We start from the raw sequence: 26,066 nt of genomic DNA on the forward strand, positions 1-26,066 counted from the left end.
CGGGCACAGTCCCACCGAGTACAGTCCCACCGGGCACAGCCCCACAGGGCACTGCCCCACAGGGCACAGCCCCACCGGGCACAGCCCCACAGGGCACTGTCCCACAGGGTACAGCCCCACCGGGTACAGTCCCACAGGGCACAGCCCCACCGGGCACAGTCCCACAGGGCACAGCCCCACCGGGCACAGCAGACGGAAGCTGGCCCATGTGTCTTGACACCAGGAGGCTTGTCTCACAGGTCTCCCCCTGTGCATATAATTTGAGGAGCCGGGATAGGAGACAGAGAAGGACACAGTAGATGGCCTTCTATTTTTCCCTTTCCACCAAGTGTTTATGATGGAGCCTGGGAAATTCTGAGGTTGAAATGGTTAAACGGGCGGGGAGCCTAGAGAGACTCTCACGCTGATGCGCTGTGAGCACTGTATTGCCTCCCACGGCACCTGTGCTCACAGGGCTCACGGGGCCACCGTCACCCCACGGCCACTTCCCCAAGCCCTCTGGGGCCTCACACAGCCCAGACCTCACCCTGAGGAGAGGGCAGAGCAGGAGTCAGCCTGTCCCTGGGGGAGGGACACACACACCATTCTGCTCTTGTACCGACAGTGAATGGGGCTGGGCAGCCCTTCCTCCGGTCAGAAAGTCCCCCTGGTCCCCAAAGGGAGCCAGGCAGGGAGAGGCATCGTGAAGACTCCCGAAGAAACACAGGTCAGCAGCACCAGAGCTCACCTACAGAACACAGTCAAGTCTGTTTTTCCTTAAAACTCGCGCGAGTCCCTCAGGACCTGCGCTCCGGGCTGTCCCTGGCCCTGTGCGCCCAGGAGGAGGGCCCCAGGACACACACTGCCCCCTTCTCCACGGCAGGCAGCCCGGGTGCTCACAGGAGCGGTGAAGGGCTGGATCAGAGTCAAGGGTTTCGGGTGGGGAGCGAAGAGTCAAATTCCAGGCTTATCTTCAGAGGAGCCGAGATAAGGAGATAAGCCTCCTCTCTCCTCCACTCTCTGCCCTTGGCCTTTGCTCCCTGTGAGGAGTGCACTGGGGAGGCAGGACGGACCCCCTGGGGTCCCCCAGTTCCCTGCCCCCATTGCAGGGCAACCTTCCCCTACCCCCAAGGCCAGCGGCGGGGCTGTGGGTTAAAGGAACCTCAATGTATCACCTACAGGAGGAATCCTTTTGCTGTGGGAACAGGCTCTTGCCAAAGACGACCAGCTCTGATCTCAGAAAGCCTTGGGCCTTGATGCCAGGGCTCGGGTCCCTTCTCTGACACCCACCCTGACAAGCCCACCCTCTCGCTTGGGGGGCTGCATCCAGCCGTGGTGAGGAGCAGTCGCCCCAGTACAAAGGCCGACGGGGCCGCTGGCTCTGGTGCAGGGCCCTCAGCCTCTGCTGAGGTTCAGGCTGGGTCGGGTCAGGGTCCAGCTGGGGGGCCCGAAGCTGGAGGAGGCTGGGGCCGCGCCAGGGCGGAGCTCTGTGCAGAGTAGAGGAGGGGGGGGCGCGCGGGGCACCTCCACCTCCTGCTGCGTCTCGGGGTGCATGTGGAGTCTTTCCGAGCCTCTGTTTCCACAGCTACAAAGCGCAGGCTCATAACACACCCACTGAGCATCGGCCCTGCTCCAGGAGCTGGCCGCTCTCCTGGTGGCGCCCACAGCCCCGTGAGGAGCCACGGGGTGCCACCATGGGTGGGGAGGTGCCAGCAGCTCCTGCAAGGAGGGTCAGCCCTGCTCACGGCCACAGGCCAGCTCCACCAGGTGGCCAAACCGGCTCTAACACCACGCTGAGCAAGGGCCCCAGAGCCCCTCCCTCCCACGGTCACCAGCTGGGTGCCCCGTGTAAAACCCGAGGCCCTGGGTTACACCTGAATTTCAGACACACGAGGAATACCCTCTCGGCATGAGAACAGCCCTCCACTCCACGCCCCTCCCAGGCTCGCCTGTGACTGCGCGGACAGCTCGCTCTGCGGTCCCCGTCTGCCGGGTTAGGGGGTTCAACGGAGACAGGTGACAGCAAGGGAGAGCCAGGGTGGACGGCCCTGTGCTGGGGTTCTCTCCAGCAGCAGGTTCTGTTTTTCCTTAGCCGCCCTCCCGCCCGGCGGGCCCACCTGTGTCCGGCTCCCACCAGGTGACTGGTCCCTGGACTCCAGTCACATGACCTCTCGCCGGTCAGAGAGGGCGCACAGACCACAGGCAGCAGGGCTGGTCTTTTCAATGACAAGGGACCCTGGTTGTCCCCATGGTGATACGCAGGCGGACAGTCAGGGCAAGCGGCGTTTCCTGTTCCTTAAGCCTCTTCATGAAATGCTGGTTCGGGGCGGTCCCAGGAATGCTGGGAAAGGGGGTCGTCATATTTTATGAAATTAACTCCCTGGAGAATCTCCAGTCGCCAAGCAGCCTGTACCCCGTAGTCAAGAACAGGGCTCTCGGAAGGGCGGCTGCACCGCAGCCTGGACTCGGCTCCGGGGCCGCCACGGGGACGGGCGGTCAGCAGGCCGCGCAGGTGCGCAGCTAAGTAAGACGGGACGGCCGCTCTGAAGGGCCGGAGCTGAGCCCTGACCCACCCCTGAGAACCGCCTTCCCGGGAAAAGAGCCTAACGGCTCCCGCAGGAGACCGCAGCTCCGAGAAGGCGTTTGGACCTTCGAACGAAGCCGAGCGCGACGTGTGCGGACAAGCCTGCGCCGACAGCCACGCCACCACCGATGGGGCTGGAATCCCTCCTTCCAATTCCTGCTCACGTTGCTTGGCGATAAGTAACGAGCAACGTGAACGACAGAAATGAAGGCGAAAGAGAAGGGCCAATGCAGCGTGTATTTTAGAAAGCTCTCCGTAAGAAGAAATAAAGTCAAGCAAAGGTCCGGGAAGGCTCTGGGGTCCCGAATGAGTCACTCCGCAGAGCCAGGGTTGACCACGCTGCGGCCCCCAGCGCTGACAAGAAATCCACCGCCTCCTCAGCTCCAGCCCACGACGTCCTCGCTGGCTGTCCTCGCCGGTGTCCCCGTGTGTCCACAGTAGGTCACCTCTGCGCAGCCCCCGACCCTACCCCTGGACACACACACTTGGCCCTGTGGGCACAGAGCTCACATCCAGCAGTGATCAGAGTTTTGCAAACCATCCCCCAAGTCCCTCTGGGTTGCTCCCCCGGGTCCTCAACAGGCAGGAAGACAACAGGGCTTGGATTTAACCCACTTCCAAGGGGCTCGGGTTACCAGAGAGTAATCCCCCCGCTGGGATCTGGGCCCCAGTCCTGGTGGAAACAGGAGGCTATGGGATGCGGGTCACAGGCACCTGAAGGACAAGCCCAGAGGTGTCCTGCCAGCTCCCTGTGCCCGCCCCTCCTGGTAACCCCCTCTCTGTGAGCCATCTCCGGCCTGGCACCGTCACCGCTGCCCGCATGTCAGCTGCTGCCCCAGCACGCCTGGCCTGGCCTGCCCTGAACAAGGGGCCAGCCCCCTAGTTCCCAGGTGCAGCCTTAGGGGTGCAGAGGGTCCCAGCACAGCCTAGGCTTCGCGGCACACCCCTTCAACTGCCTGGGCGAAGCAAGGCCTCTCAGGGGCCAGGGAGAGGGCAATGGCCCCTCCCCCACTGTCCATCTGGAGGAAAGAAGGCTCCCTCCTCGGCCCCCCCCCCGACTCCAAGGGGGGTGTGATATTCCCCAGGGGTTGTGAGACAGGCCTTTCCTGCCCTCCTCACCCCACCCAGGGCTTCCAGGGGCCCTTGGGGAGCTGGGGCCCACACGGGCAGGCCCGGGGTGGCCATCAGGTTCCTGTCCCCACACACAGAGGGCCTGGAGCCAGCGCCCTCCGAGGATGGCGGCGACTCGCATTCCCGCCAGAGAGGGCAGGCCGCCTGGGCCTGATCGGCTTACGCGCGCCGCCCCCTTCCGGTCCCGGAGGCTCCAGCTGCCAGCAGTCACGCTTCGGAGAACCAGGTCAGACGAGGCCCAGGACAAAGCCCGTTGTTGCTCGGCCTCCGAGAGGCCACTGGCAGCAGGACCCCAGGGAGCCACCCTGCGCCTGCAGCAGCTCAGTGCCCCCTTCAGCCGACTGCAGACAGACCCGGGCCCTGGGCGGGACAGGTGATAAGGCAGAGAGACCGGGCCGGGAGCAGAGGCCACACTCAGCCCCGCGGGCCCACGGCCAGGCCCCGCCCAGAGGTGCGCGGGGAGCCAGGTGCTGCGAGGACCCACGAGCCGACTCAACTGCCTGGCAGATGCTGCTGAAACGAACCTGCCGAGAGAGCCGAACAGGCCAGAAACGGGCACCCCCACTCTGCAGGGCTGTTGCAGCCAAGCCCGCTGGCCCCAGGTCCCGGGCCTGACTGCGGTACCCCCATCCCCTCCCCAGGGCCCTGGGCCCCCAGGACTGATGCCGGCCAGTGTGTGCTCCTGGACCAGCTGAGCTCCGGGGCTGCCACTGGAACTTGGGAGACCCGGTTCCCGGATGGCGGGGGCTGTGACCCTGTGTGCTCCACAGTGGTCCCCAGAGAGCTCCACCTCACCACTCGTACCCAGTGATGCCCCATAGGTCCCCCAGCAGCACTCAGACCCGGGGAGCTCCAAGGCCCCAGCTGCGGAAGCAGAGGCTTAGGAACCAGCCTGCCAACTCCCTGCCTCCCAAAGGCTCACTCCCCAGCCGGGCCTCTCTCTGCAGCCTCCCCTCCCCCAAGGCCACCAGCTGGATCTGCCCCCTGGCTGAGCCCTGCACAGCCGTGTCCTGAACCTTCCTGTGTGCCCAGCCTCCCTATCAAGTACATCTTAAGCAAACTGCAGAGCCCACGCAACACTGCCCCTGGACAGCGTCCAACAAGGGCCGCCCGGGCCCACCGCGCCCTGGGCGGTCTCGGAGGAGGGCCGCCCGAGGAGACAGTCGGCGGGAGGAGGGCAGCGCCTCCTCGCTGACACGGGTCCTTGGGCCCCCTGTGGACACCCCCCTGGGGGCTCCGAGCACACGTCGCCCCACTTCCACCAGGAAGTGGACTCTAGAACGCTGCTCCTGAATGGCTATCCCATGTCCCCTCTGCACTTGTCCAGGCTCGAACACACAGGGGTGCCCCGAAAAAGGTGGGCTGCCTGAAACTCAGGTGCTGGCCAGGTGCCGGCACTGGGCTCTCGGAACCCCGCTGGCAGGCTGGGGGCTGTGGTCTGGGGTGAGCAGGAGGGTGGGCAGACCACAGCCTGAGGACAGGGCTGACCCAGAAACCAGGCGCAGCGAGCTCTCCCAGGACTGGGGCCTCCGGGGTCCCCAGGGTCCATGGTTTCCTATGCACGGTGGCTCTTTCTCTCCCCCCTGGCCCCTGGCACCCGCCAGAGCAAGCAGGCTGGGACAGGAGAGGGCAAGAGGCAACAGGAAGGGCCATGGGTGGGGGCCGAAAGGGGGGCAAAGAGGAAGAAACCCTGCCTTCGCACCCTAAGGGGTAGTTCACTGGGGAAGTTCCTCTTCCTTCCCATAAATCAGCTCCTGGAGCGCTGTGTGGGGGAGGGGGCAGGGGCATAACCTTCCTCTGGGCAGCCTCCAGCTCTGCCCGAGCCCTGGAGCAGTCGCCGCAGCACAGGTGGGCCAGGTGCCCCTTTGGGACCTGCCGAAAGCCGTTCAATGTCATACTAATTCCCACGTGCCCACACAGACCAACCCCCTGCCCCATTTCTGTGGCGCTCAGGCCTCGGGTACGTGCCCCGTGCCACTGAGGATGCCCAGGGAGTCAGGGACACTGAGGGCCAGCTTGGTAGGGCCTCACACGTGCATCGAGAAGTCCCCAACTCAGAGCACCAGAGAACCGAGGGGTTCGGCCTGCAGCCGCTCCCACACTGAGGGGCGGGGGAGAAGCCGCACAGGTGCTGGGAGGGTGCCAGCAGCTCCCGGGCATCCTGGCAAAGGCACTAACACTCGGCCTCCTCGTCCTTCCTGCCGGCGATGAGAATGAAGGTGGTGCAGCGCCGGGTTATGGCGCAGGCGTTTCTCAGCCTTCTGCGGATAACTCAGTCCTCACGGCAATTAGCATAGTCTGTGCTTAACAAATGACCAGTGCCTTGGCCCACAGCCAGGAGGAGCCACCTAGGACCAGACCCTGGGAGCCCCCCCCCCCCATGTGGGCCACACTGCTGGCTGATTGCCCCAAGGAACGAGGGAGCCAGTGGTGAGGTGGACCCTGGAAAAGTCTGAGCCAGTCAGAGCTGCGGTTGGAGCCTGCCCGGAGCACCCACCTGGGGTCCTGCAGCCCCACCTGGGCCTTCGTTTGTGCCACCTGCAAGACCCTCTTATTCTCCACCTACTCAAAATTTCCCTTTCCCCAAGTCCCAGCTCAATCTCGCCTCCCCCTAAACCTCCCACCAGGCCCACAGTTCCTCCTTCTAGGGCATTCTGTAGCATTGGAGCCCTTACCGCTCAGGTGGAAGGAGCCAGTGCAGGGAGGGCCAGGGTCCGCCTGCAGTGCCCACCCCCGTCCTGCCTCTGCAGGGAGGACCAGGGTCCCTGGCTGCGCCTGCAGTGCCCACCCCCATCCTGCCTCTGCAGGGAGGACCAGGGTCCCTGGCTGCGCCTGCAGTGCCCACCCCCGTCCTGCCTCTGCAGGGAGGACCAGGGTCCCTGGCTGCGCCTGCAGTGCCCACCCCCATCCTGCCTCTGCAGGGAGGACCAGGGTCCCTGGCTGCGCCTGCAGTGCCCACCCCCATCCTGCCTCTGCAGGGAGGACCAGGGTCCCTGGCTGCGCCTGCAGTGCCCACCCCCGTCCTGCCTCTGCAGGGAGGGCCAGGGTCCCTGGCTGCGCCTTCAGTGCCCACCCCCGTCCTGCCTCTGCAGGGAAGACCAGGGTCCCTGCAAGCAAGGACCATGGCACAGCCCTGGCTGCACCTGCTCAACACGGAGTGTGTGTTCAATGAGTGTATAGACTCAAGACACCGGGGGTCCCCTCCAAAACACATATGTTTGAATTTTCCCTCTTTTCAGAGACTCATGAGTGCTCAGCCCAACTCTCTGAGAACGTTATAATTATGCAATTTATTTTGAAGCCCAGAAGTAGTGATCCCACCCATCCAGGTGAAAAGCAAAAGCCTCCCGGGGGTCCTGAGATTTCCAATGTGGGGTTTTTACCCGGCTTTCCTGTGCTTCAGGGCAGCGATGCTCTGTGGGGTGGGTCTGACTTCCGCACAGTGTCCCTGATCAGCAGGGGCACCACGAGAACTGGAGCCCACGCAGAATGAGGCCAAGAGGCCACCTGCCCGCCAGCCCCCTCCGACCTGACCTCACGCACTGCGCCTGCAGGGGGACGAGCTGGAAGTGCCCCAGCCCTCCCTGCCCTCACCCTCCAGGGCCCCGCCCTCCCAGCAAACACAGGAGCTGGGGACACTGCCTGTTCGTGAGCTGGTCCTACTCACCCCGCTCACCCCGTAAACTCTGCTTCCACCCTGCCGAAAGCTCGTCTTTTTTTTTTTTTACCTGGAGGAAGGCGTAGGCGGGGGAGAGAGGAGACACCAAGCCTGCCTCAGAGGCTCTCGGGCATCTCAAAGTCCCCCCAGAAAGAGGCCGAGGACCTATGACCTGGCGGGCCCCGGATCACCCCACCATCCAGCAGGAGGCGGAGTGCAGGGAGCCAAGGCGGGAGCCAACCGCCGGCCCAGGGAAGGGGCCGCACGCGCCGCGGTGCCCACAACCATCTCAAGTATTTGGAGCATGTTGGGGAGGAAGAGGCCTAACGCCAAACCCCCGCATATACCACCTGGGAGCCCCTGCCGCCCGCACACCAACGTGCCCACACGCCGAGACGGAGCTGAACCCAGGGTGTCTGAAGGGCCATGCTGTTCGCAGCAAGGGGTGAAAGTTGAAATTCTAAGCCACTGACCCAGGAAGACATTTAGGGGAAGTTCTGAGTAAGCCACTTTGAGACCAGTTATTCTTTATCACTCGTTCTGGTTCCTGAATGTGGAAAGTAGGAGCCGGAGAGGTGGCCCACAGGGCAGGCGACGGCCCACAGGGTCTCTGAAGCTGCAACCAAGACCCATGATTCTGTCCCCTTATCAATCCAAATCGATAGACTTCATACCCAGAGAGATGAGGGCGAAGAATGTAACGTTTGCAGGGGGAGCAGAGGAGATGTGTTTAGTATTTGATGGCTGAGAGGACAAAGGGTCCTGCCCGGATGGATCCTCCGAGGAAAACCACAAAGAAAGAAAGAAGAAAGAATGGACATCTTAATCGCCCTTAGCCTACCCTTCCAGGCGGTGGCCTCTGCTTGCCCGTCTGTGAAATGGAACTTCAGAGTAGCCGAGGGGAAAAGCTTATGAAAAGGATCCTGAGTGCGTCAGGAGAGCGGGTCAGGCCCTCCCCACCTGTGTGACGTCAGACCCGCTAGACCTGTAAGCACACTGACGGCATCTTGAGACCCTAAAGAGGAACCGAGTTGCCAAGCTCAGGTGCTGCGGGGATGGTCCCATTTGGCGAACATTCTGGTGCTCCACTAGGTAGAGGAACTTGCCCGATGGAAACATGCTGCGGCCCAGACCTCCAGGCTGGAGGCGAAACCCAAGAAAACCCTCCACTCACCGCCCCCTACACACACGCACACGGACCCAAAGAAACCCCACCGGCGTCACCTGGAAAGTCAGCGGGTCCAGCGAGGGCACAGGGGCGAGGGAGCCGTGCAGGGGGGAAGGGCGCCCCGCTGCCCCGCTAAGCGAGCAGAGGCTGGCAGACAGGGCAGGGGACCCTTGGCGAGGTCAGAAGAGGGGTCCAGCCGTGCAGGGATCAGAGGGCCCCGGCGCCCAGACTCCCCCCGGCACTGGAGCGAAGGGGAGCGCTAGGTCCGTGGAGGGGTGCAATGCCGGGGTGGGGGCCCTCGGTGCCGATAGGGTGGAGCTGTGTCAGTTGGCCGGGCGCGAATGCCCCACGCGCCAAAGCCTGCCCTGGGAGTTCCGGGACCTGCTCGGCTCCCCGGACACCTCGGCTACCGCGACGGCCTGGGCTCAGGTAAGAAGGGCTCGCCCCGGACACCGACCTCTCCCCGCCCCGGGCGCGGCGCCCACCTGAGTACTTCTTCATGGTGCCGCTGTGGCCGCCGCTCCCAGGAAAGTGTGCAGCGAGGCCCCGGGGCGCGGGCTCCCAGGTCGCCAAACCCTGGCGGCGGTGCGAGGGCTGGACACTCGGAGGAGGGGGCAGCCCGGCCCCGCCCCGGCCCGGCCGGCCCCGCCCCGCGGAGGTGCGCGCGGAGCCTCGGGGGCGGCGCCTCGCTACACCTGGCGGGCCCGCGCCTCGGCGTCCGGCCGGGGAGGGCGCGCCCCAGGTGCCCTGCGCTGCGCGCGCCCCCGCTCGGCGCCAGCCGTCACACCCCCTCCCCGGGCGCCGTGGTTCGTTCCGGGGCGTCTCGGCCACTTTCCCTTTCGGAGTCCGGGCGGGGCCGGGCCTGCCAGGTGGCAACGGTAGGAAGGAGGAGCGCAGGGAGCGGCCGCGGGCACAGCCCGGGGTCGGAGCCCGGCATCGCTTAGCGGACCAGAGCAGGGCAGGCGAGGGACCGTGACTGCCCCGCCGCCTTTCCAGCAACCAGAAGGGCAGACTGCAGTGACCCCTCGGGTGGCGCGGGCCCCGGTTCCTCGCCCGTGAAGTAGGTGCGTGGCACCAGGTGGCAATGTCTGTGCCGTCCTGTGCGCGCCCGTGTCGGCCTGGCAGACAGACGCACCGACTCGCGCCTCTCCCGCGCGGGTAACACAGGAGTGCGCAGAACCTACGCAGAATTCTACTTGTGCCCTTAGAGAAAGTTTCCACAATAAACGGTTGCTTTATGTGCAGAGGAGAAAATGATGAATTTGGTCTACAGGGTGGTGTCGGGGTTTTATTGAGGTGATGCCAAAGCGCGGTTTTAAGGAATGGGTAGGAATTTGCCAGGTAGCCAAGTGCTGGGGCGGCGGAAGGGTGTGGACGAGCCTCGAGGCGCATGCGTCACGGGACACCACGCCAAGAGGTGCGAACGGTGAGCGCGTCCAGGACTTGCCAGCTGAGGCCCCCGGATGAAAAAAGGGGTCGGGCGGCGCCTCCATAGGTGCACAGCAATTCTCAGTAAGAGCCCAACACCGCCTTTCCCTGCCCGCCGCGCCAAATAGCACGCAGGACACAGAGTGAAATTACCACCACCAAGGACTCTCTTCCCGTTTCCCTCTCCTTTTTCCTTGGAGGCCCACGAAGCATTTCCCTCTTGCCTGAGCGTGGGAATTTTAAAGTGAGAACCCAGGCACGTGTAGCTCAGTTGGTCTGTTGGTCCCACCAGCTCCCCTTCTTGAGAAATCTGTCCCGCCACAGCCCTGCAGAGGGAGCAGCCCAGCCATGTGACCTTCCCCACCCCCTGGCTAGAGCTGATTGGACCAGAGTGGAGGCAGACGCCACCTGGACCACTTCCAACCCCTTATCTGGGATCAGAGCTGAGGGAGGGAAGGGGTCTGAGGAGGGGAGCAGCCATAGGCCTGGGGAGGGGAGATGCATTGTGAACAGCTGTGGGTGGATTCTGAGATATCCACCCCCACGCACACCCCCTTTGCCACTTGCACCAGCACTGTGCAAATTTTGCTCTGGCCCAGACAGAGGCTTAGCTGTGTTCTGATTCTGGCCCGTAAGCATGGTGATAACCCCTGACACGGATGGCCCGGTTCCCAAATGCAACCGCCTTTCTGGAATCCGCCTGCTGGGCACATTGTTGGCGCTGTTCACTTTACTTAGCTCCGGTGGGAGGAGCCCTGGTGTCTACGGTCATACCACCCCGAACACGCCTGATCTCGTCATCACATCCATCCGTAGAGGAGATGGGTCCTGGAGTTGGGAACCTCTGGGAACATGGGAACCTGTGTTTGCTCAGCCACAGTGCTCACACTTCTTCCTGTGGGTCATAATTCACGTACCTGGGCCCCCTGGAACACCTGTGTTGTAGTGATAGTGGACGTGTAACATTCCCCAAAACTAGAAGGAAGGACAAGGGGAGGGGGGAATGAGGTGTTCCATACCAGTGCATCTTTGAGATGCATGAAGGTTAGTTGTTTAAGCACAAAATGTTTATTTTGGTGATTATATATATATATATATACACACTAACATGTATGATGTAATCACCTAGAGAGGACCCAGCTTTCTGCTGGCTCAGGACTGCAGGGCATGATGCCGTTGGTGGCCATTGACTCGCACGGCTACGCCGCCCCCTCACTCTGCGTCCGAGGTGCTTGAAAGCTGTTCTCCAACACTCAGCTCCCTCACCACTGTCTGCTGTGTGACGAGTCACGTGACTTCTCTGTGCCTTGGGTTCCTCTCCCATAGGTGGGCATTCCAACACCTTGCACAGCTGGCAAGGGGGGTGGATGGCTGGGAAAAGCATGCCTGTTGAGTGCCTGACTGTGCTGCTGTCGCTGAACCCTAAACCAAGGGGCACTGGCTTAGGAGTAGGCAGTGGGCAGGAGCCTGGCACAGACCTCCCCACCCCTGGGTGGAGCCCGAGGCGGACGAGGGCCAGTCACAGGTAGCTTTGTGGCGCTGAGCGAGGGCCGACCTGAAAAGGCTCCACGGTGTGTGATTCCAGCCACGGGACACACGGGGGGAGGCTGTCGGCCAAAGAACGCCCGGCCCCACAAGTCTTGTTAAGAGTTATTGGGGCCAAACTGGCGACAGTGGCCGGGAAGCACAGACTCAAACGGCCGGGAAAATGCTCTGGAGAAAGGCAGTATGAACAGAGGGTCAGAGCGGAGACCTAGTGGGGGTTACATGAAACCCCGGTGATGATGGAGGGGGTGAGAGAAAGCAAAGCGGGGAAACCCCTGATTTGGAGGAGAGTAACCGGAGACACTTGACGCTGGCGGCTCCGTGACAGGGACCAGGGAACACTCACGGCACCCGGAGACGGTGTGTGGGAACGAGCCCGCGGCCCGGTCTCGGCTCTGGCTCTGGCGCCGAGGCTGTGCCCCAGGGCTCGGGAACAGTGATGCTGCCGTCTCAAAGGTATGTCGTCTCAGATGCACAAAGACAAAAGACAACTTCAGAGGAAAAGGTTGGCCTTTGCCAAGGAAGCTCCAGCCTAGGATGTGACCACCTGCCGACCCCTTCCAGTGAGGGATTTTCATTCCTGCCACCCTGGGTGGTGACTTCGGCCTCCCCTGAGCTTGTCAGGTTCAGCATGTGGCTCCTTTCTGTCCACAGGCGAACTGGGGAGACGGTCATCAGAGGCGGCGGGAGCTGGGCGAGGGGGAGCGGCCAACAGGTGCAGCAGAGGGTGCGGAGGCAGTACGGCTGCTCTGTGAGACTGTGATGGACACATGTCATTAGACACTTGTCAAACAGGACATCCAACACCGGACTACAGACTCAACCGACACTACAGGTGTCAGTCAGTAATCACTTATTCATAATACTGGCTCATCAGCCATGAGGAAGGTACCAATGGGAATAGATGGGAAATGGGGGTGGGTTAACTGGGGACTCGGTACTCTCCACTGAATTTTTCTGTAAACCTAAAACTGCTAAAAAATAAAAAAAAAAGGAGGGAAAATTCTATTAATGTTTTTAAAGGCTTGTAGGTAAGGTTTGTATCTCATGGGGTGGATTTTCAATGACTAGGCAGCCCCTAAGTCTTCCAAGGATTTAGTTCCTTGGATTAAGTGGGGTGAGGACGGAGGAGAAGGAAGAGAGGCTTTTGAACTCTGACTTTAAGGCTCTAGAATTTGGAGAAGGAAGCGGGCGGAGAAAGCTGCACACTCAGACTTCGGGGGGGGAAAGGAAGCGTGACTCAGCGGCAGGGGCAGAGCCCAGGGCACGGAGCGCGGAGCCAGGACTGGGAGACCCGCCCCGGAGTCCCCTGCACCACACTTTAGCCCCACGACTAGGCCCTGCACCTCGAATCTGAGCCCCAAACCACGAAGGACAGGTCTGGAGGGCTCCTGGGCTGAGGCAAGTGTCTGCTGCACGTGGGAGGGAGGTGAACTGTGGCCCGTGGATGGGCCGTGTCCGAACATATTCTCCAAAAACGGCCACACGGCTCTCTCCCCTCCTCCCTGCTCCTCCACAGTGTGACCCTGGCGTTCCCCCGTGTCCCCTCCCTTTGGAGCTGAGAGGGCTTTTTTGGTTGTAGTCCTCGGACTTGGAGCCTTGAGCCACGGAGTGAGTGTCTGAGCACCCCGAGACGGCCATGCTGTGGCGAGTGTGCTCGTTAGCTGGTGCTGCGAAAGTGACACATTACCGCGCACAGCCGCGGTCATCACCTCAGTGCTGTGGTCAGGAATCCGGGCCTGGCGCAGGTGGGCTCTCGGCTCCAGAGACCTCACGGGCTGCCGTCATCCAAAGGCTCGGCTGGGGGATCCTGGCCCAAGCTCATCTGGTTGTTGGCAGAATTCGAACCCGTGGACGCTCTCGGACTGAACGCCTGCTTCCGGCAGCTAGAACTGACGTCCTCGCCATGTGGGGCTCCCCCATAGCAACGTGTCCAGCGAAGCCAGCAGGGAGGACAGAAGTGGTCACCTTGACTCGGACTGTGGAAGCGACAGCCCGTGGATCCTGGAGCAAAGTCGCCGGGACCAGCGTAGCAGCGGCCCAGCACAGGGAGGCCACGGTGGGAGCAGGTGGCCGTCCTGGACTTTGAGTCCTTCCGGTCCAGGGGCCAGAAATGCAAGCGAACGAGCCTTCCCAGGGCCCCCAGGACACAGCGTCTCGAATCGCCGGCAGGCCGGACACGTCCAGCTCCAGCCCGCGTCCCTGCCATCTGCCCGGCCGGGGTCTGCTGCCGGTCCTCCCCTGTGCTTTTCTGTCAGCTTCTTGCTAGTCCTGTCCCCGGCCCCCCCCAGGCTCCCAGGCCTCAGTGGTCAGATGTGGCTTTGGCAGGCCAACCAGAGCAGCTGCCCGTGTTCGGACCCAAGAGGGGCCTGGCCACCTTTGTTTCCTCGACTTGGCCCAGCGGCTCTGCCCGTGCCGCCCGGCCTCTCTGCTGACTGCTCTCCGGACCTGTCCCAGGACCGCGGCCCGGCTGAGGGCACGGCCTTGATGTTCAAGGTGCGGCTGCCCCGACACCCACGTGGAAGCACCCCGCCGCGTCCCCACCGCCCCCGCCTTGCCAGAAAGCGCTTTGGCAGCATGTAGCAAGTTTTAAAAGGCCCATAATGCTTCATCCCAGTAATGACTTTGTTTTTCGTTGGCTGATTCAACATATATCCCTTGATTAGTCACTAAGGTCCCTGCCCTGTAAAGTTTGTACGTTGGTAGGGAAAACAGACAAGAGCCAGGTAATCATCTGAGAAGGTGTAGTCAGGTTCACGCCTGGTCTGGGCCCAGGGAGGGCATCCCTGCAGAAGGGGAGCCTGGGCTGGGAGCAGGGAGATGCGCAAGGATTCATCAGGACAAACAGAGGGGAAAGAGGTTGATGCAGAGGCTGCCTGTGCAAAGGCCCTGAGGTGGAGGCACTATGGTCCATCCAAGGGACTGGAGGAGGGCCCAGGAGGCTGGAGACGGTGGCGGAGCCAGGCACAGCAAGGACTCGGACCTGCACCCTAAAAGGAAGGGAAGGTTCTCAGAGGGCAGGGGTGGGGCTGATGTGACCGGATCTGCACTCTGAAGTGTGGCTCCAGATGACCGGGGGGGGCAGGAGGGGACCAGAGCCCGGCTGGGAGCCTGACGCAGCACCTCAGGCCACCGGAGATGGCGCGTGGGCCACGAGGAGGTGCGGGGAGATGTGAGAAGTTGCAGAGCATCCGAGAGGAATTCCTGGAGATGAGTCACCAGGACCTCGGGGTGGGCTGCGTGGGAGGCGGGGAGGGCGGGGGGTGTCCAGATGGCTCGGGGTTGGGAAGGGGGACCAGCAGGATGGCAGGTCCCTTGGCGGACAGGACAGGCTGGGTCTCGGCCACCCCAGGGCCGGGGAGGCTCTGCAGCATCCAAGGGGAGTATCAGGTGGGCGGCAGCCTGCGAGGTTTGGTGTGGGAGACCTCAGCTGGGAACACAGCTCCCGGGGCAGCTGGGTAGAGGTGGTGGGGCTGTGGGTGGGCCGGGGCTGCCTGGGCCCTGCCAACAAGACAGACAGACACCCTGCAGCTGGCGAAAGGATTTCACTGCAGCCTGGTGACAGGCAGGAGGTGTCAGAGGAGCTAGGGTTTGAGAATGCTCCAGGGCACATACGCAACGGCTCTCGTGGGAGAAGCCTGCACACAGGCAGGAGAGCAAGGGGGAGTCAGTGGGGAGCCAGGGGGGAGCCAGGGGGGGAGCCAGGGGGGAGCCATTGGGGGGAGCCAGTGGGGGGAACCAGAGGGGGAGCCAGGGGGGAGCCAGGTGAGGAGCCAGGGGGGAGCCAGGTGAGGAGCCAGGTGGGGGAGCCAGGTGGGGAGCCAGGTGAGGAGCCAGGAGGGGAGCCAGGAGGGGAGCCAGGTGGGGAGCCAGGTGAGGAGCCAGGGTGGGAGCCAGGGGGGAGCCAGAGAGGGGCGGCCAGGTGAGGAGCCAGGGGGGAGCCAGGTGAGGAGCCAGGTGGGGAGCCCAGGTGGGGAGCCAGGGTGAGGAGCAGGGGGGGAGCCAGGGGGGAGCCAGGTGAGGAGCCAGGGGGGAGCCAGGTGAGGAGCCAGGGGGGGAGCCAGGAGGGACCCAGGTGTGGGGACCCAGGTGGGGAGCCAGTGGGGGAGACCAGGGGGGGAGCCAGGGGGGCAGGCCAGTGGGGAATTGGGGGCGGGGAACCAGAGGGGGAGCCAGAGGGTGAGCCAGGGGGGGGAGCCGGGGGGGTGATGAGCCAGGTGGGGATCCAGGTGAGTAGAACCAGGTGGTGACCAGGAGGAGCCGGGGTAGCCAGGGGGGAGCCAGGGGGGAGCCAGGGGGGGAGCCATGTGTGGAGCCAGGTGGGGAGCCATGGGGGAACCAGTGGGAGCCAGAGGGACCCCAGGTGGAGGTGGGAGCCAGGTGGGGAGCCAGGTGGGAGCCAGGTGGGGAACCAGGTGGGGAGCCAGGGGGGAGCCAGGTGGGGAGCCAGGTGGGGAACATGGGGGAGCCAGGTGAGGAGCCAGGGGGGGAGCCAGGTGGGGAGCCAGGTGGGGAGCCAGGTGGGGAACCAGGTGGGGGAACCAGGGAGGAGCCAGGGGGGAGCCAGGTGGGGAGCCAGTGGGGAGCCAGGTGGGGACCAATGTGGGGAACCAGGAGGGGACCAGGAGGGACCCAGGTGGGGAATCAGTGGGGGAATCAGGTGGGGAACCAGGGAGGGAGCCAGGGTGGGGAGCCCAGGTGGGAACCAGGTGGGGAACCAGGGGGGAGCCAGGTGGGGAGCCAGGTGGGGAGCCAGGTGGGGAACCAGGTGGGGGAACCAGGGGGGGAACCAGGTGGGGAACCAGGTGGGGAACCAGGGGGGGAACCAGGAGGGGGAGCCAGGGGGAGCCAGGGGGGACCAGGTGGGGAGCCAGGTGGGGAACCAGGTGGGGGAACCAGGAGGGGAGCCAGGAGGGGACCCAGGTGGGGAATCAGGTGGGGGAACCAGGTGGGAGCCAGGTGGGGAGCCAGGGGGGGGAGCCAGGGGGGAGCCAGGTGGGGAGCCAGGTGGGGAGCCAGGGGGGAGCCAGGTGAGGAGCCAGGTGGGGAGCCAGGAGGGGACCCAGGTGGGGAATCAGGTGGGGGAACCAGGTGGGGAGCCAGTTGGGGGAACCAGGAGGGGAGCCAGGGGGGAAACAGGTGGGGAACCAGGAGGGGAGCCAGGGGGGAAACAGGTGGGGAGCCAGAGGGGGAGCCAGGTGAGGAGCCAGGGGGGAGCCAGGTGAGGAGCCAGGTGGGGAGCCAGGTGGGGAGCCAGGTGAGGAGCAGGGGGGGAGCCAGGGGGGAGCCAGGTGAGGAGCCAGGGGGGAGCCAGGTGAGGAGCCAGGGGGGGAGCCAGGTGAGGAGCCAGGAGGGGAGCCAGGAGGGGAGCCAGGTGGGGAGCCAGGTGAGGAGCCAGGGGGGAGCCAGGGGGGAGCCAGAGGGGGAGCCAGGTGAGGAGCCAGGAGGGGAGCCAGGAGGGGAGCCAGGTGGGGAGCCAGGTGAGGAGCCAGGGGGGAGCCAGGGGGGAGCCAGAGGGGGAGCCAGGTGAGGAGCCAGGGGGGAGCCAGGTGAGGAGCCAGGTGGGGAGCCAGGTGGGGAGCCAGGTGAGGAGCAGGGGGGGAGCCAGGGGGGAGCCAGGTGAGGAGCCAGGGGGGAGCCAGGTGAGGAGCCAGGGGGGGAGCCAGGAGGGGACCCAGGTGGGGACCCAGGTGGGGAGCCAGTGGGGGAGCCAGGGGGGGAGCCAGGGGGGAGCCAGTGGGGGGAACCAGAGGGGGAGCCAGGGGGGAGCCAGGGGGGGAGCCGGGGGGGGAGCCAGGTGGGGATCCAGGTGGGGAACCAGGTGGGGGAACCAGGGAGGAGCCAGGGGGGGAGCCAGGGGGGGAGCCAGGGGGGAGCCAGGGGGGGAGCCAGGTGGGGAGCCAGGTGGGGAACCAAGTGGGGGAACCAGGAGGGGAGCCAGGAGGGGACCCAGGTGGGGAATCAGGTGGGGGAACCAGGGAGGAGCCAGGTGAGGAGCCAGGTGGGGAGCCAGGTGGGGAGCCAGGTGGGGAGCCAGGTGGGGAACCAGGTGGGGGAACCAGGGAGGAGCCAGGGGGGGAGCCAGGGGGGGAGCCAGGTGGGGAGCCAGGTGGGGAACCAAGTGGGGGAACCAGGAGGGGAGCCAGGAGGGGACCCAGGTGGGGAATCAGGTGGGGGAATCAGGTGGGGGAACCAGGGAGGAGCCAGGTGAGGAGCCAGGTGGGGAGCCAGGTGGGGAGCCAGGTGGGGAGCCAGGTGGGGAACCAGGTGGGGGAACCAGGGAGGAGCCAGGTGAGGAGCCAGGTGGGGAGCCAGGTGGGGAACCAGGTGGGGGAACCAGGTGGGGGAACCAGGGAGGAGCCAGGGGGGGAGCCAGGGGGGGAGCCAGGTGGGGAGCCAGGTGGGGAACCAGGTGGGGGAACCAGGAGGGGAGCCAGGAGGGGACCCAGGTGGGGAATCAGGTGGGGGAACCAGGTGGGAGCCAGGTGGGGAGCCAGGGGGGGGAGCCAGGGGGGAGCCAGGTGGGGAGCCAGGTGGGGAGCCAGGGGGGAGCCAGGTGAGGAGCCAGGTGGGGAGCCAGGAGGGGACCCAGGTGGGGAATCAGGTGGGGGAACCAGGTGGGGAGCCAGTTGGGGGAACCAGGAGGGGAGCCAGGGGGGAAACAGGTGGGGAACCAGGAGGGGAGCCAGGGGGGAAACAGGTGGGGAACCAGGAGGGGAGCCAGGGGGGAAACAGGTGGGGAACCAGGTGGGGAGCCAGGGGGGAAACAGGTGGGGAACCAGGTGGGGAGCCAGGTGGGGAGCCAGGGGGGAAACAGGTGGGGAACCAGGAGGGGGAACCAGGAGGGGAACCAGGAGGGGAGCCAGGAGGGGACCCAGGTGGGGAATCAGGTGGGGGAACCAGGTGGGGAGCCAGGTGGGGAGCCAGGTGGGGAGCCAGGGGGGAGCCAGGGGGGAGCGGGCGCCGCAGGTTGGGGGAAAATGTTCGGTGGAGCTCACGTTTGGGCCGGTGTGATGAGGTTTTATGTTTTAAGATTAACCTTCAAACCCATTACGTTCCAGGAAAGTGAAAATTTACACTGGTTTTGTTTTTAATGGACTTGCAATAAAAGGAGGTATTTAAAACTTAAAAAATAGATGACACTTTAAAGTTTATTTGTCAAGTCATCCCATACAGCAAAGACAAATAAACTATAAAAAGAGAAACCTGAAAGACAGTTATAATTTTAAAAAACCGATAGCCATCTCCAAGGCAGACAAAACGAGGCAGGAACGGGCTCCGTGCTCTGCAGAGGGCCTGGGGCAGGGCTCCCCACTGTGCACCTGGACAAGCGGGAGGAAGCCACTGTAACTTCCGAGCCTTGAGCCCCAGGATCTCAATGAACCGCTCCCCAGTACCCCCGATATTCCCCCAGGAGATAAGTGCTCTGAGCCACCAACAAATGACTTCATGTTTCTGGAGTGGAGCCACCAGGAGGCCACGTGGAGGCAGCTGGAAAACAGGGTTGGGGAGGGAGGGGAAGAGGAGAGACTGAAGAGAAAGAAACGTCTGCTCAAGATGAACCTACCAACTTGATCCCCAAAACATGAGCAAAGCCAATGCTAATAAAGAAAAATCAACCATGGAGACATGAAATTACTCCAGATGAAATGGAAATCACAGAGGAGTCTGAAAATAATTTTCAGATAAAAATGCTTAGGATCATCGAAGAAAATACAAAATCATGAAAACAAAACTGGCTTACATGAAGCAAAAACAGGTGGTCATGAAATGGAGTCATTTAGAAATCCTGGAACTGAAAGGTGTGATTATGGAAATTAAAAACTCAACGAACAGAATACACCTGGTTGGACCCATGGAAAACAGAATCAGATAGTTGGAAGATATTACTAAAATGTGACCCAGAAATGAACAGATGAAGCAGATAAAAATAAGAAGCTACAGGGAAGGAATGTGGAGGGTGGGTCAAGGAGCTCGAGAATATGGCCAGCAGGTGCTTCAGGGGGAAAGAATGAAAGAAATGATGTAAAAATGGTGTTCTAAAAGATAAGAGCTGAAATCTTTCAAAAACTAAAAGGAGATACAAATCTCCAAACAAAATGCTCTGCAGGATATATAAACATCATTTCTTACTTAGATACTTCACAGTGAAACTGTAGTACATCCAAGGAGAGAAAGAAAATCTAAGAAGCTGTCCGAGACAAAAAGGTTGTCCCCAAAGCAGATTTCTTGTTGCCTGGAGCAGGATTTTCGGGGGCTAAAGGAACACAACTGTCATCTGAGAATTCTATAGCCAGCTAAACTATCACTCAAGAGTGAGCATGCAGTACAAACATCTCCAGCCGTGCAGAGTCTAGGAAAGAGATCCCCCCACCCTCTGACAATCCATCCCTGAAAGGTTTACCAAAGGATTAACATTCTCGAAAATAAGAGTCAACTCAGGAGGAAAAAGAAGACTGCGAGGAACAAGTGTGAACACAAAAATATGTTGGTTAGTTTAGTTGATATTGATTGTGACAGTAACAACTAATTTTGTGTGTTACAAAGGGTGGGACTGAAATTCTAAAAACAGTAACAAAGACTGTGGGGGGGGGGTATGTTCAGTGGGAAGGTCAAGCTTGCAAAGGAGGATAGAAGAAATACTGAATGACTTTCAACTCTGTAATTAAAATTTATGTTTAAATATCTGTACCTCAATACCTGCCAAGAGGATGCATCCTTTGGCTTCCAAAGCAAAGGATGGAAGAAAAAAGAGGATGTTGAAACCCCCGCAGCCTGACGGAAGACAGAAAGGGGAGACAAAGACCGGTGGTAAATAGAAAGGATAAAATGAGCCCTGGCCAGTTTGGCTCAATGGTTGGAACGCCCGTCCTCAGACTGAAGGGTCTCGGGTTTGATTCCTGTGTGGCAGGATCCCTCCCCAGCCCTGGTCGGGGTACGTACGGGAGGCAGCCAGTCAATGTGTCTGTCTCACATCAATGTTTCCCTCTACCTGCTGTCCTACCTTCCACTCTCTAAAAAAAATAATAAAAATCAATGAAAAAAACATCCTTGGGTGAGGGTTAACAAAATAAATTTTAAAAAGAAATAAAACTAAACGGCAGAGGAACTCCAAACACATCAGTTCTGCAGAATGATCTGATCCAGATTCACCCCAGCTCCAGGTGTTGCTCACAAATGTCTATACATGTAAAGAGGTATAGTTATGAATGTCAAGACATTAGGTAAGTCCTCGGCTCTGGGAAAGGTGTGCTGGGACCCAGCCACAGGAAGCCCAGGACATCTGGCTGTGGGCGGGTGACCCGACAGAACAGTGGTTCATCCCTGTCTGGGTTCTTCGCAGTCAAAGACGTGTCCACAGGCAGGAGCGCCTGGACACAGGTCTCTGGCTGCTAAATGCAGGGCGCAGGCCCAGGAGGTCCCTCCATGCCCGTCCTGGCCCAGACGGCACGCTGGCCCACTCCAGCCGCCGGCAGCGACTCAGCCCTTGACAATTACAGGCCTCCGTGCACGGTGGGCGCCTGTCGGAGGAGGTGGCCCAGGAGGGGCCCGAGTACAGGGTGGGGTACGGAGAGCAGCGTGGAATTGGTGGCCAGGCCAGAGGTCTGGAGGTGAGGGCAGGGCCTCTACCTAGGGTGACCCAGGTCACACCTTCTAGGAGCCACAGACAGGCCCTAGCAGAAGGGGTGGGGGACAGACAGGCCCCAGGAGGTAGGAGGTGGGGGAGACACAGGCAGGCCACGGCAGGAGAGATGGGGTCAGGGCACAGGACGGGCCTCCGAGCCTCAGCTGCGCTTCTGTGACAAGGGGACTGGCCAGGTGCCAGTGGAGAGAGAGCCGGGCCCTGTCCACAGACGCTGGCGTCTGAAACCACCCAGCTCTCCGGTCCTCGGCCCTCAGCTCTCCCGGGGCTGACACGGAGCATCTGAGCCATCGATGCCCCTCATTCCCACCTCCCACCTTCCTCCCAGCACAGAGCGGGACACAGGAAGGCATTTTTTTTTAATGATTTGCTTTTTTTTAATATTTAAAAAAAAATTTTAATTTACTGATTGAATTTAGAGAGAGGGGAAGGGAGAGAAACAGAGAGAGAAACATCGGTGTGTTGTCCCACTTATTTATTACATTCATTGCTTGGTTCTTGCATGTGCTCCGACCGGGAATCCAACCTGCAACCTGGGCCCATCGGGACGACGCTCTAACCCACGGAGCACCGGCCGGGGCCCAGGAGAGAGGCTCCTATGTTCATGGAGGGGGCCGGCCGGGGCCAGGAGAGAGCGGCTCCTATGTTCATGGAGGGGCCGGCCGGGGCCAGGAGAGAGCCTCCTATGTTCATGGAGGGGCCGGCCAGGGCCAGGAGAGCGCCTCCTATGTTCATGGAGGGGCCGGCCAGGGCCAGGAGAGAGCCTCCTATGTTCATGGAGGGGCCGGCCAGGGCCAGGAGAGAGCCTCCTATGTTCATGGAGGGGCCGGCCAGGGCCAGGAGAGCGCCTCCTATGTTCATGGAGGGGGCCGGCCGGGGCCAGGAGAGCGCCTCCTATGTTCATGGAGGGGGCCGGCCAGGCTCAGGAGAGAGGCTCCTATGTTCATGGAAGGGGCCGGCCGGGGCCAGGAGAGCGCCTCCTATGTTCATGGAGGGGGCCGGCCGGGGCCAGGAGAGCGCCTCCTATGTTCATGGAGGGGGCCGGCCGGGGCCAGGAGAGCGCCTCCTATGTTCATGGAGGGGGCCGGCCGGGGCCAGGAGAGCGCCTCCTATGTTCATGGAGGGGCCGGCCAGGGCTCAGGAGAGCGCCTCCTATGTTCATGGAAGGGGCCGGCCGGGGCCAGGAGAGCGCCTCCTATGTTCATGGAGGGGCCGGCCAGGGCTCAGGAGAGAGCCTCCTATGTTCATGGAGGGGGCCGGCCAGGCTCAGGAGAGAGGCTCCTATGTTCATGGAAGGGGCCGGCCGGGGCCAGGAGAGCGCCTCTTATGTTCATGGAGGGGGCCGGCCGGGGCCAGGAGAGCGCCTCCTATGTTCATGGAGGGGCCGGCCAGGGCTCAGGAGAGAGCCTCCTATGTTCATGGAGGGGGCCGGCCGGGGCCCAGGAGAGAGGCTCCTATGTTCATGGAGGGGGCCGGCCGGGGCCCAGGAGAGAGGCTCCTATGTTCATGGAGGGGGCCGGCCGGGGCTCAGGAGAGAGGCTCCTATGTTCATGGAGGGGGCCGGCCGGGGCCCAGGAGAGAGAGGTTCCTATGTTCATGGAGGGGGCCGGCCGGGGCCCAGGAGAGAGCCTCCTATGTTCATGGAGGGGGCCGGCCGGGGCTCAGGAGAGCGCCTCCTATGTTCATGGAGGGGGCCGGCCGGGGCTCAGGAGAGCGCCTCCTATGTTCATGGAGGGGCCCGGCCGGGGCCCAGGAGAGAGGCTCCTATGTTCATGGAGGGGGCCGGCCGGGGCCCAGGAGAGAGCCTCCTATGTTCATGGAGGGGCCAGTCGGGGCTCAGGAGAGAACTGGCCTGTGGGGTCTCCCTTTCCTCCTGCTCTCACCCCCAGGCCCCCTGCTCCCCGCTGTCCCCGGGCCCCTGAGGAAGTGTCTCCACACGGACTCAGGCCCAGGCTCCAGGCGCTGAGACGCTGTGAGGCCCAAGCCCGTGGCAGGCCGTCTCCTAGGCCCACTGAGCCCTTGGGGTCCACGCAGCCGCCCAGAGCTGTGAGGCCACCAGGCTCGGCTCAGGGAGGTAGGAGAAAGGGAGGAGATGCCAGCTCAAGAGGGCACTGGGCTCAGTGGGGTCCTGTCCCCAGCTCTTCTGTCTCCCACCCTTGCAACCCCACTGGCTGTGCCCTCTGCGGGGTGGGCAGTGCCACCTGGCTCCTCGCCCACCCTCAGGGTGGTGCCGGTCGCTGCGCGGAGACGCCGCTGCGTGGAGACGCCACGGAACACTCGGCCGGGGGCTGAGCCAGGCCGGCCACCCTGGGTCCTGCCGCCACCGCAGGGCTCCAGCGTGCGGCAGTTACTCTGCTTTTCACAGAGAAAGGTCGCCCCGGGCCCAGGGTCCTGCGTCCGGCACTCTGCTTCAGACAGACGTCGCGCAGTGAGACAGTCCGAGTCTGGACCAGGCGGCGGGGACCGTCCCTTCCTGTCCTCCCTGTGAGCACCGCGGCCAGCCTGGGAACGGCGCAGAGGCAGCCACAGGGGATTCCGGACAGTGGACACACACGGCCAGCTGGCTGAGACCCAAGACCCGTCGGGGACAGTCAGCGGCAGGGGCATCTCAGGACACCCCGCCCCCACCCCAGAATGGGAGAGGCGAGCAGGCAAGCACTTCCCAGCCCCCACCGCTGCCTCTCCCAGCCGAGTCTCACCAAGACCAGGCTGCAGGCCCAGCAGCAAGGGTGCGGACCTGGAGCTCCCGAGAGTGGGGGCCAGGCCCTCGTTCCTCATCCAGAGACAGCCTGGCACGGGGACAGGGGACACTGAGGCAAAGGAGCATCCCAGCACCAGGCGCCCACAGGGACAGCTCTGTCCCAGGAGCCAGAGTCCCTCCTCCCCCAGGCACAGGGAGGTCCCCAGCAGAGCCCTCGGGAGCTCTGGAAATGAGGTCAGCCACCAAAGTGTGCCCCGAACAGTGCTGAAGGAAAGGAACTGTCAGCTGCGACATTTAAATCTGGAGAAGCCGTATTTCAGGAATGAGGGAAAGACAGACCCTCGAAGGCACACGGAGAGTTTCTGCCAGCTGACACCCTTCCAGAGCAGCAGGGAAGCTCTTAGCAGAAGGAAGCCCTAGACGAAATCATGGAGCAGCAGCCGGAGCCAGAGCTGGAGCAGCAGCCGGAGCCGAGGCAGCAGCCGGGGCAGCAGTCAGAACCAGAGCCAGAGCCAGAGCCGGAGCAGCAGCCGGAGCCGGGGCAGCAGCCGGAGCCAGAGCCAGAGCCGGAGCCGGAGCAGCAGCCGGAGCCAGAGCCAGAGCCGGAGCAGCAGCCGGAGCCAGACCAGCAGCTGGAGCTGGGGCAGCAGCAGGAGCCGGAGCCAGGGCACGAGCTGGGGCAGCAGCCGGAGCTGGGGCAGCAGCCGGAGCAGCAGCCGGAGCCGGAGCCAGACCAGCAGCCGGAGCCAGACCAGCAGCCGGAGCTGGGGCAGCAGCCGGAGCAGCAGCCGGAGCCGGGGCCGGAGCAGCAGCCGGAGCCGGAGCCAGACCAGCAGCCGGAGCCAGACCAGCAGCCGGAGCTGGGGCAGCAGCCGGAGCAGCAGCCGGAGCCGGGGCAGCAGCCGGAGCCAGACCAGCAGCCGGAGCTGGGGCAGCAGCCGGAGCAGCAGCCAGAGCCAGACCAGCAGCCGGAGCTGGGGCAGCAGCCAGAGCAGCAGCCGGAGCCGGGGCAGCAGCCGGAGCCAGAGCCGGAGCCGGAGCCGGAGCAGCAGCCAGAGCCAGACCAGCAGCCGGAGCCAGACCAGCAGCTGGAGCTGGGGCAGCAGCCAGAGCAGCAGCCAGGGCAGGAGCCGGAGCCGGAGCCAGACCAGCAGCCGGAGCTGGGGCAGCAGCCAGAGCAGCAGCCGGAGCCGGGGCAGCAGCCGGAGCCAGAGCCGGAGCCGGAGCCAGACCAGCAGCCGGAGCCAGAGCAGCAGCCAGAGCCAGACCAGCAGCCGGAGCCAGACCAGCAGCTGGAGCTGGGGCAGCAGCAGGAGCCGGAGCCAGGGCACGAGCTGGGGCAGCAGCCGGAGCTGGGGCAGGAGCTGGGGCAGCAGCCGGAACTGGGGCAGCAGCCGGAACCGGAGCCAGGGCACGAGCTGGGGCAGCAGCCGGAGCTGGGGCAGCAGCCGGAGCCGGAGCCAGGGCAGCAGCCAGGGCAGGAGCCGGAGCCGGAGCCAGACCAGCAGCCGGAGCCAGACCAGCAGCCGGAGCTGGGGCAGCAGCCGGAGCAGCAGCCAGAGCCAGACCAGCAGCCGGAGCTGGGGCAGCAGCCAGAGCAGCAGCCGGAGCCGGGGCAGCAGCCGGAGCCAGAGCCGGAGCCGGAGCCGGAGCAGCAGCCAGAGCCAGACCAGCAGCCGGAGCCAGACCAGCAGCTGGAGCTGGGGCAGCAGCCAGAGCAGCAGCCAGGGCAGGAGCCGGAGCCGGAGCCAGACCAGCAGCCGGAGCCAGACCAGCAGCCGGAGCTGGGGCAGCAGCCAGAGCAGCAGCCGGAGCCGGGGCAGCAGCCGGAGCCAGACCAGCAGCCGGAGCCAGACCAGCAGCTGGAGCTGGGGCAGCAGCAGGAGCCGGAGCCAGGGCACGAGCTGGGGCAGCAGCCGGAGCTGGGGCAGGAGCTGGGGCAGCAGCCGGAACTGGGGCAGCAGCCGGAACCGGAGCCAGGGCACGAGCTGGGGCAGCAGCCGGAGCTGGGGCAGCAGCCGGAGCCGGAGCCAGGGCAGCAGCCAGGGCAGGAGCCGGAGCCGGAGCCAGACCAGCAGCCGGAGCCAGACCAGCAGCCGGAGCTGGGGCCGCAGCCGGAGCTGGGGCAGCAGCCAGAGCAGCAGCCAGAGCGGGGGCAGCAGCCGGAGCCGGAGCAGAACAGAGAGGGCAGAGATGGGCTCCTTAGCACTCTGATCACACTTGATGACC

General features: G+C 63.4%; 1 protein-coding gene across 1 annotated transcript in view; it reads right to left on the minus strand.

The window, feature by feature from the left end:
* The window catches only part of SEPTIN9 (septin 9), a 146,572-nt gene extending 137,482 nt beyond the window's left edge, over positions 1-9,090 (minus strand). Inside the window, exon 1 of the mRNA XM_036267838.1 lies at positions 9,006-9,090. Within this exon, the coding sequence (XP_036123731.1) occupies positions 9,006-9,021 (16 nt within the window). The 5' untranslated portion in view covers positions 9,022-9,090. The remainder of the gene's footprint in view (positions 1-9,005) is intronic.
* Between the last annotated feature and the right edge of the window lie 16,976 nt (positions 9,091-26,066).

The sequence above is a fragment of the Molossus molossus genome, unplaced genomic scaffold (genome assembly GCF_014108415.1).
Source record: "Molossus molossus isolate mMolMol1 unplaced genomic scaffold, mMolMol1.p scaffold_m16_p_19, whole genome shotgun sequence".
NCBI lineage: Eukaryota > Metazoa > Chordata > Mammalia > Chiroptera > Molossidae > Molossus > Molossus molossus.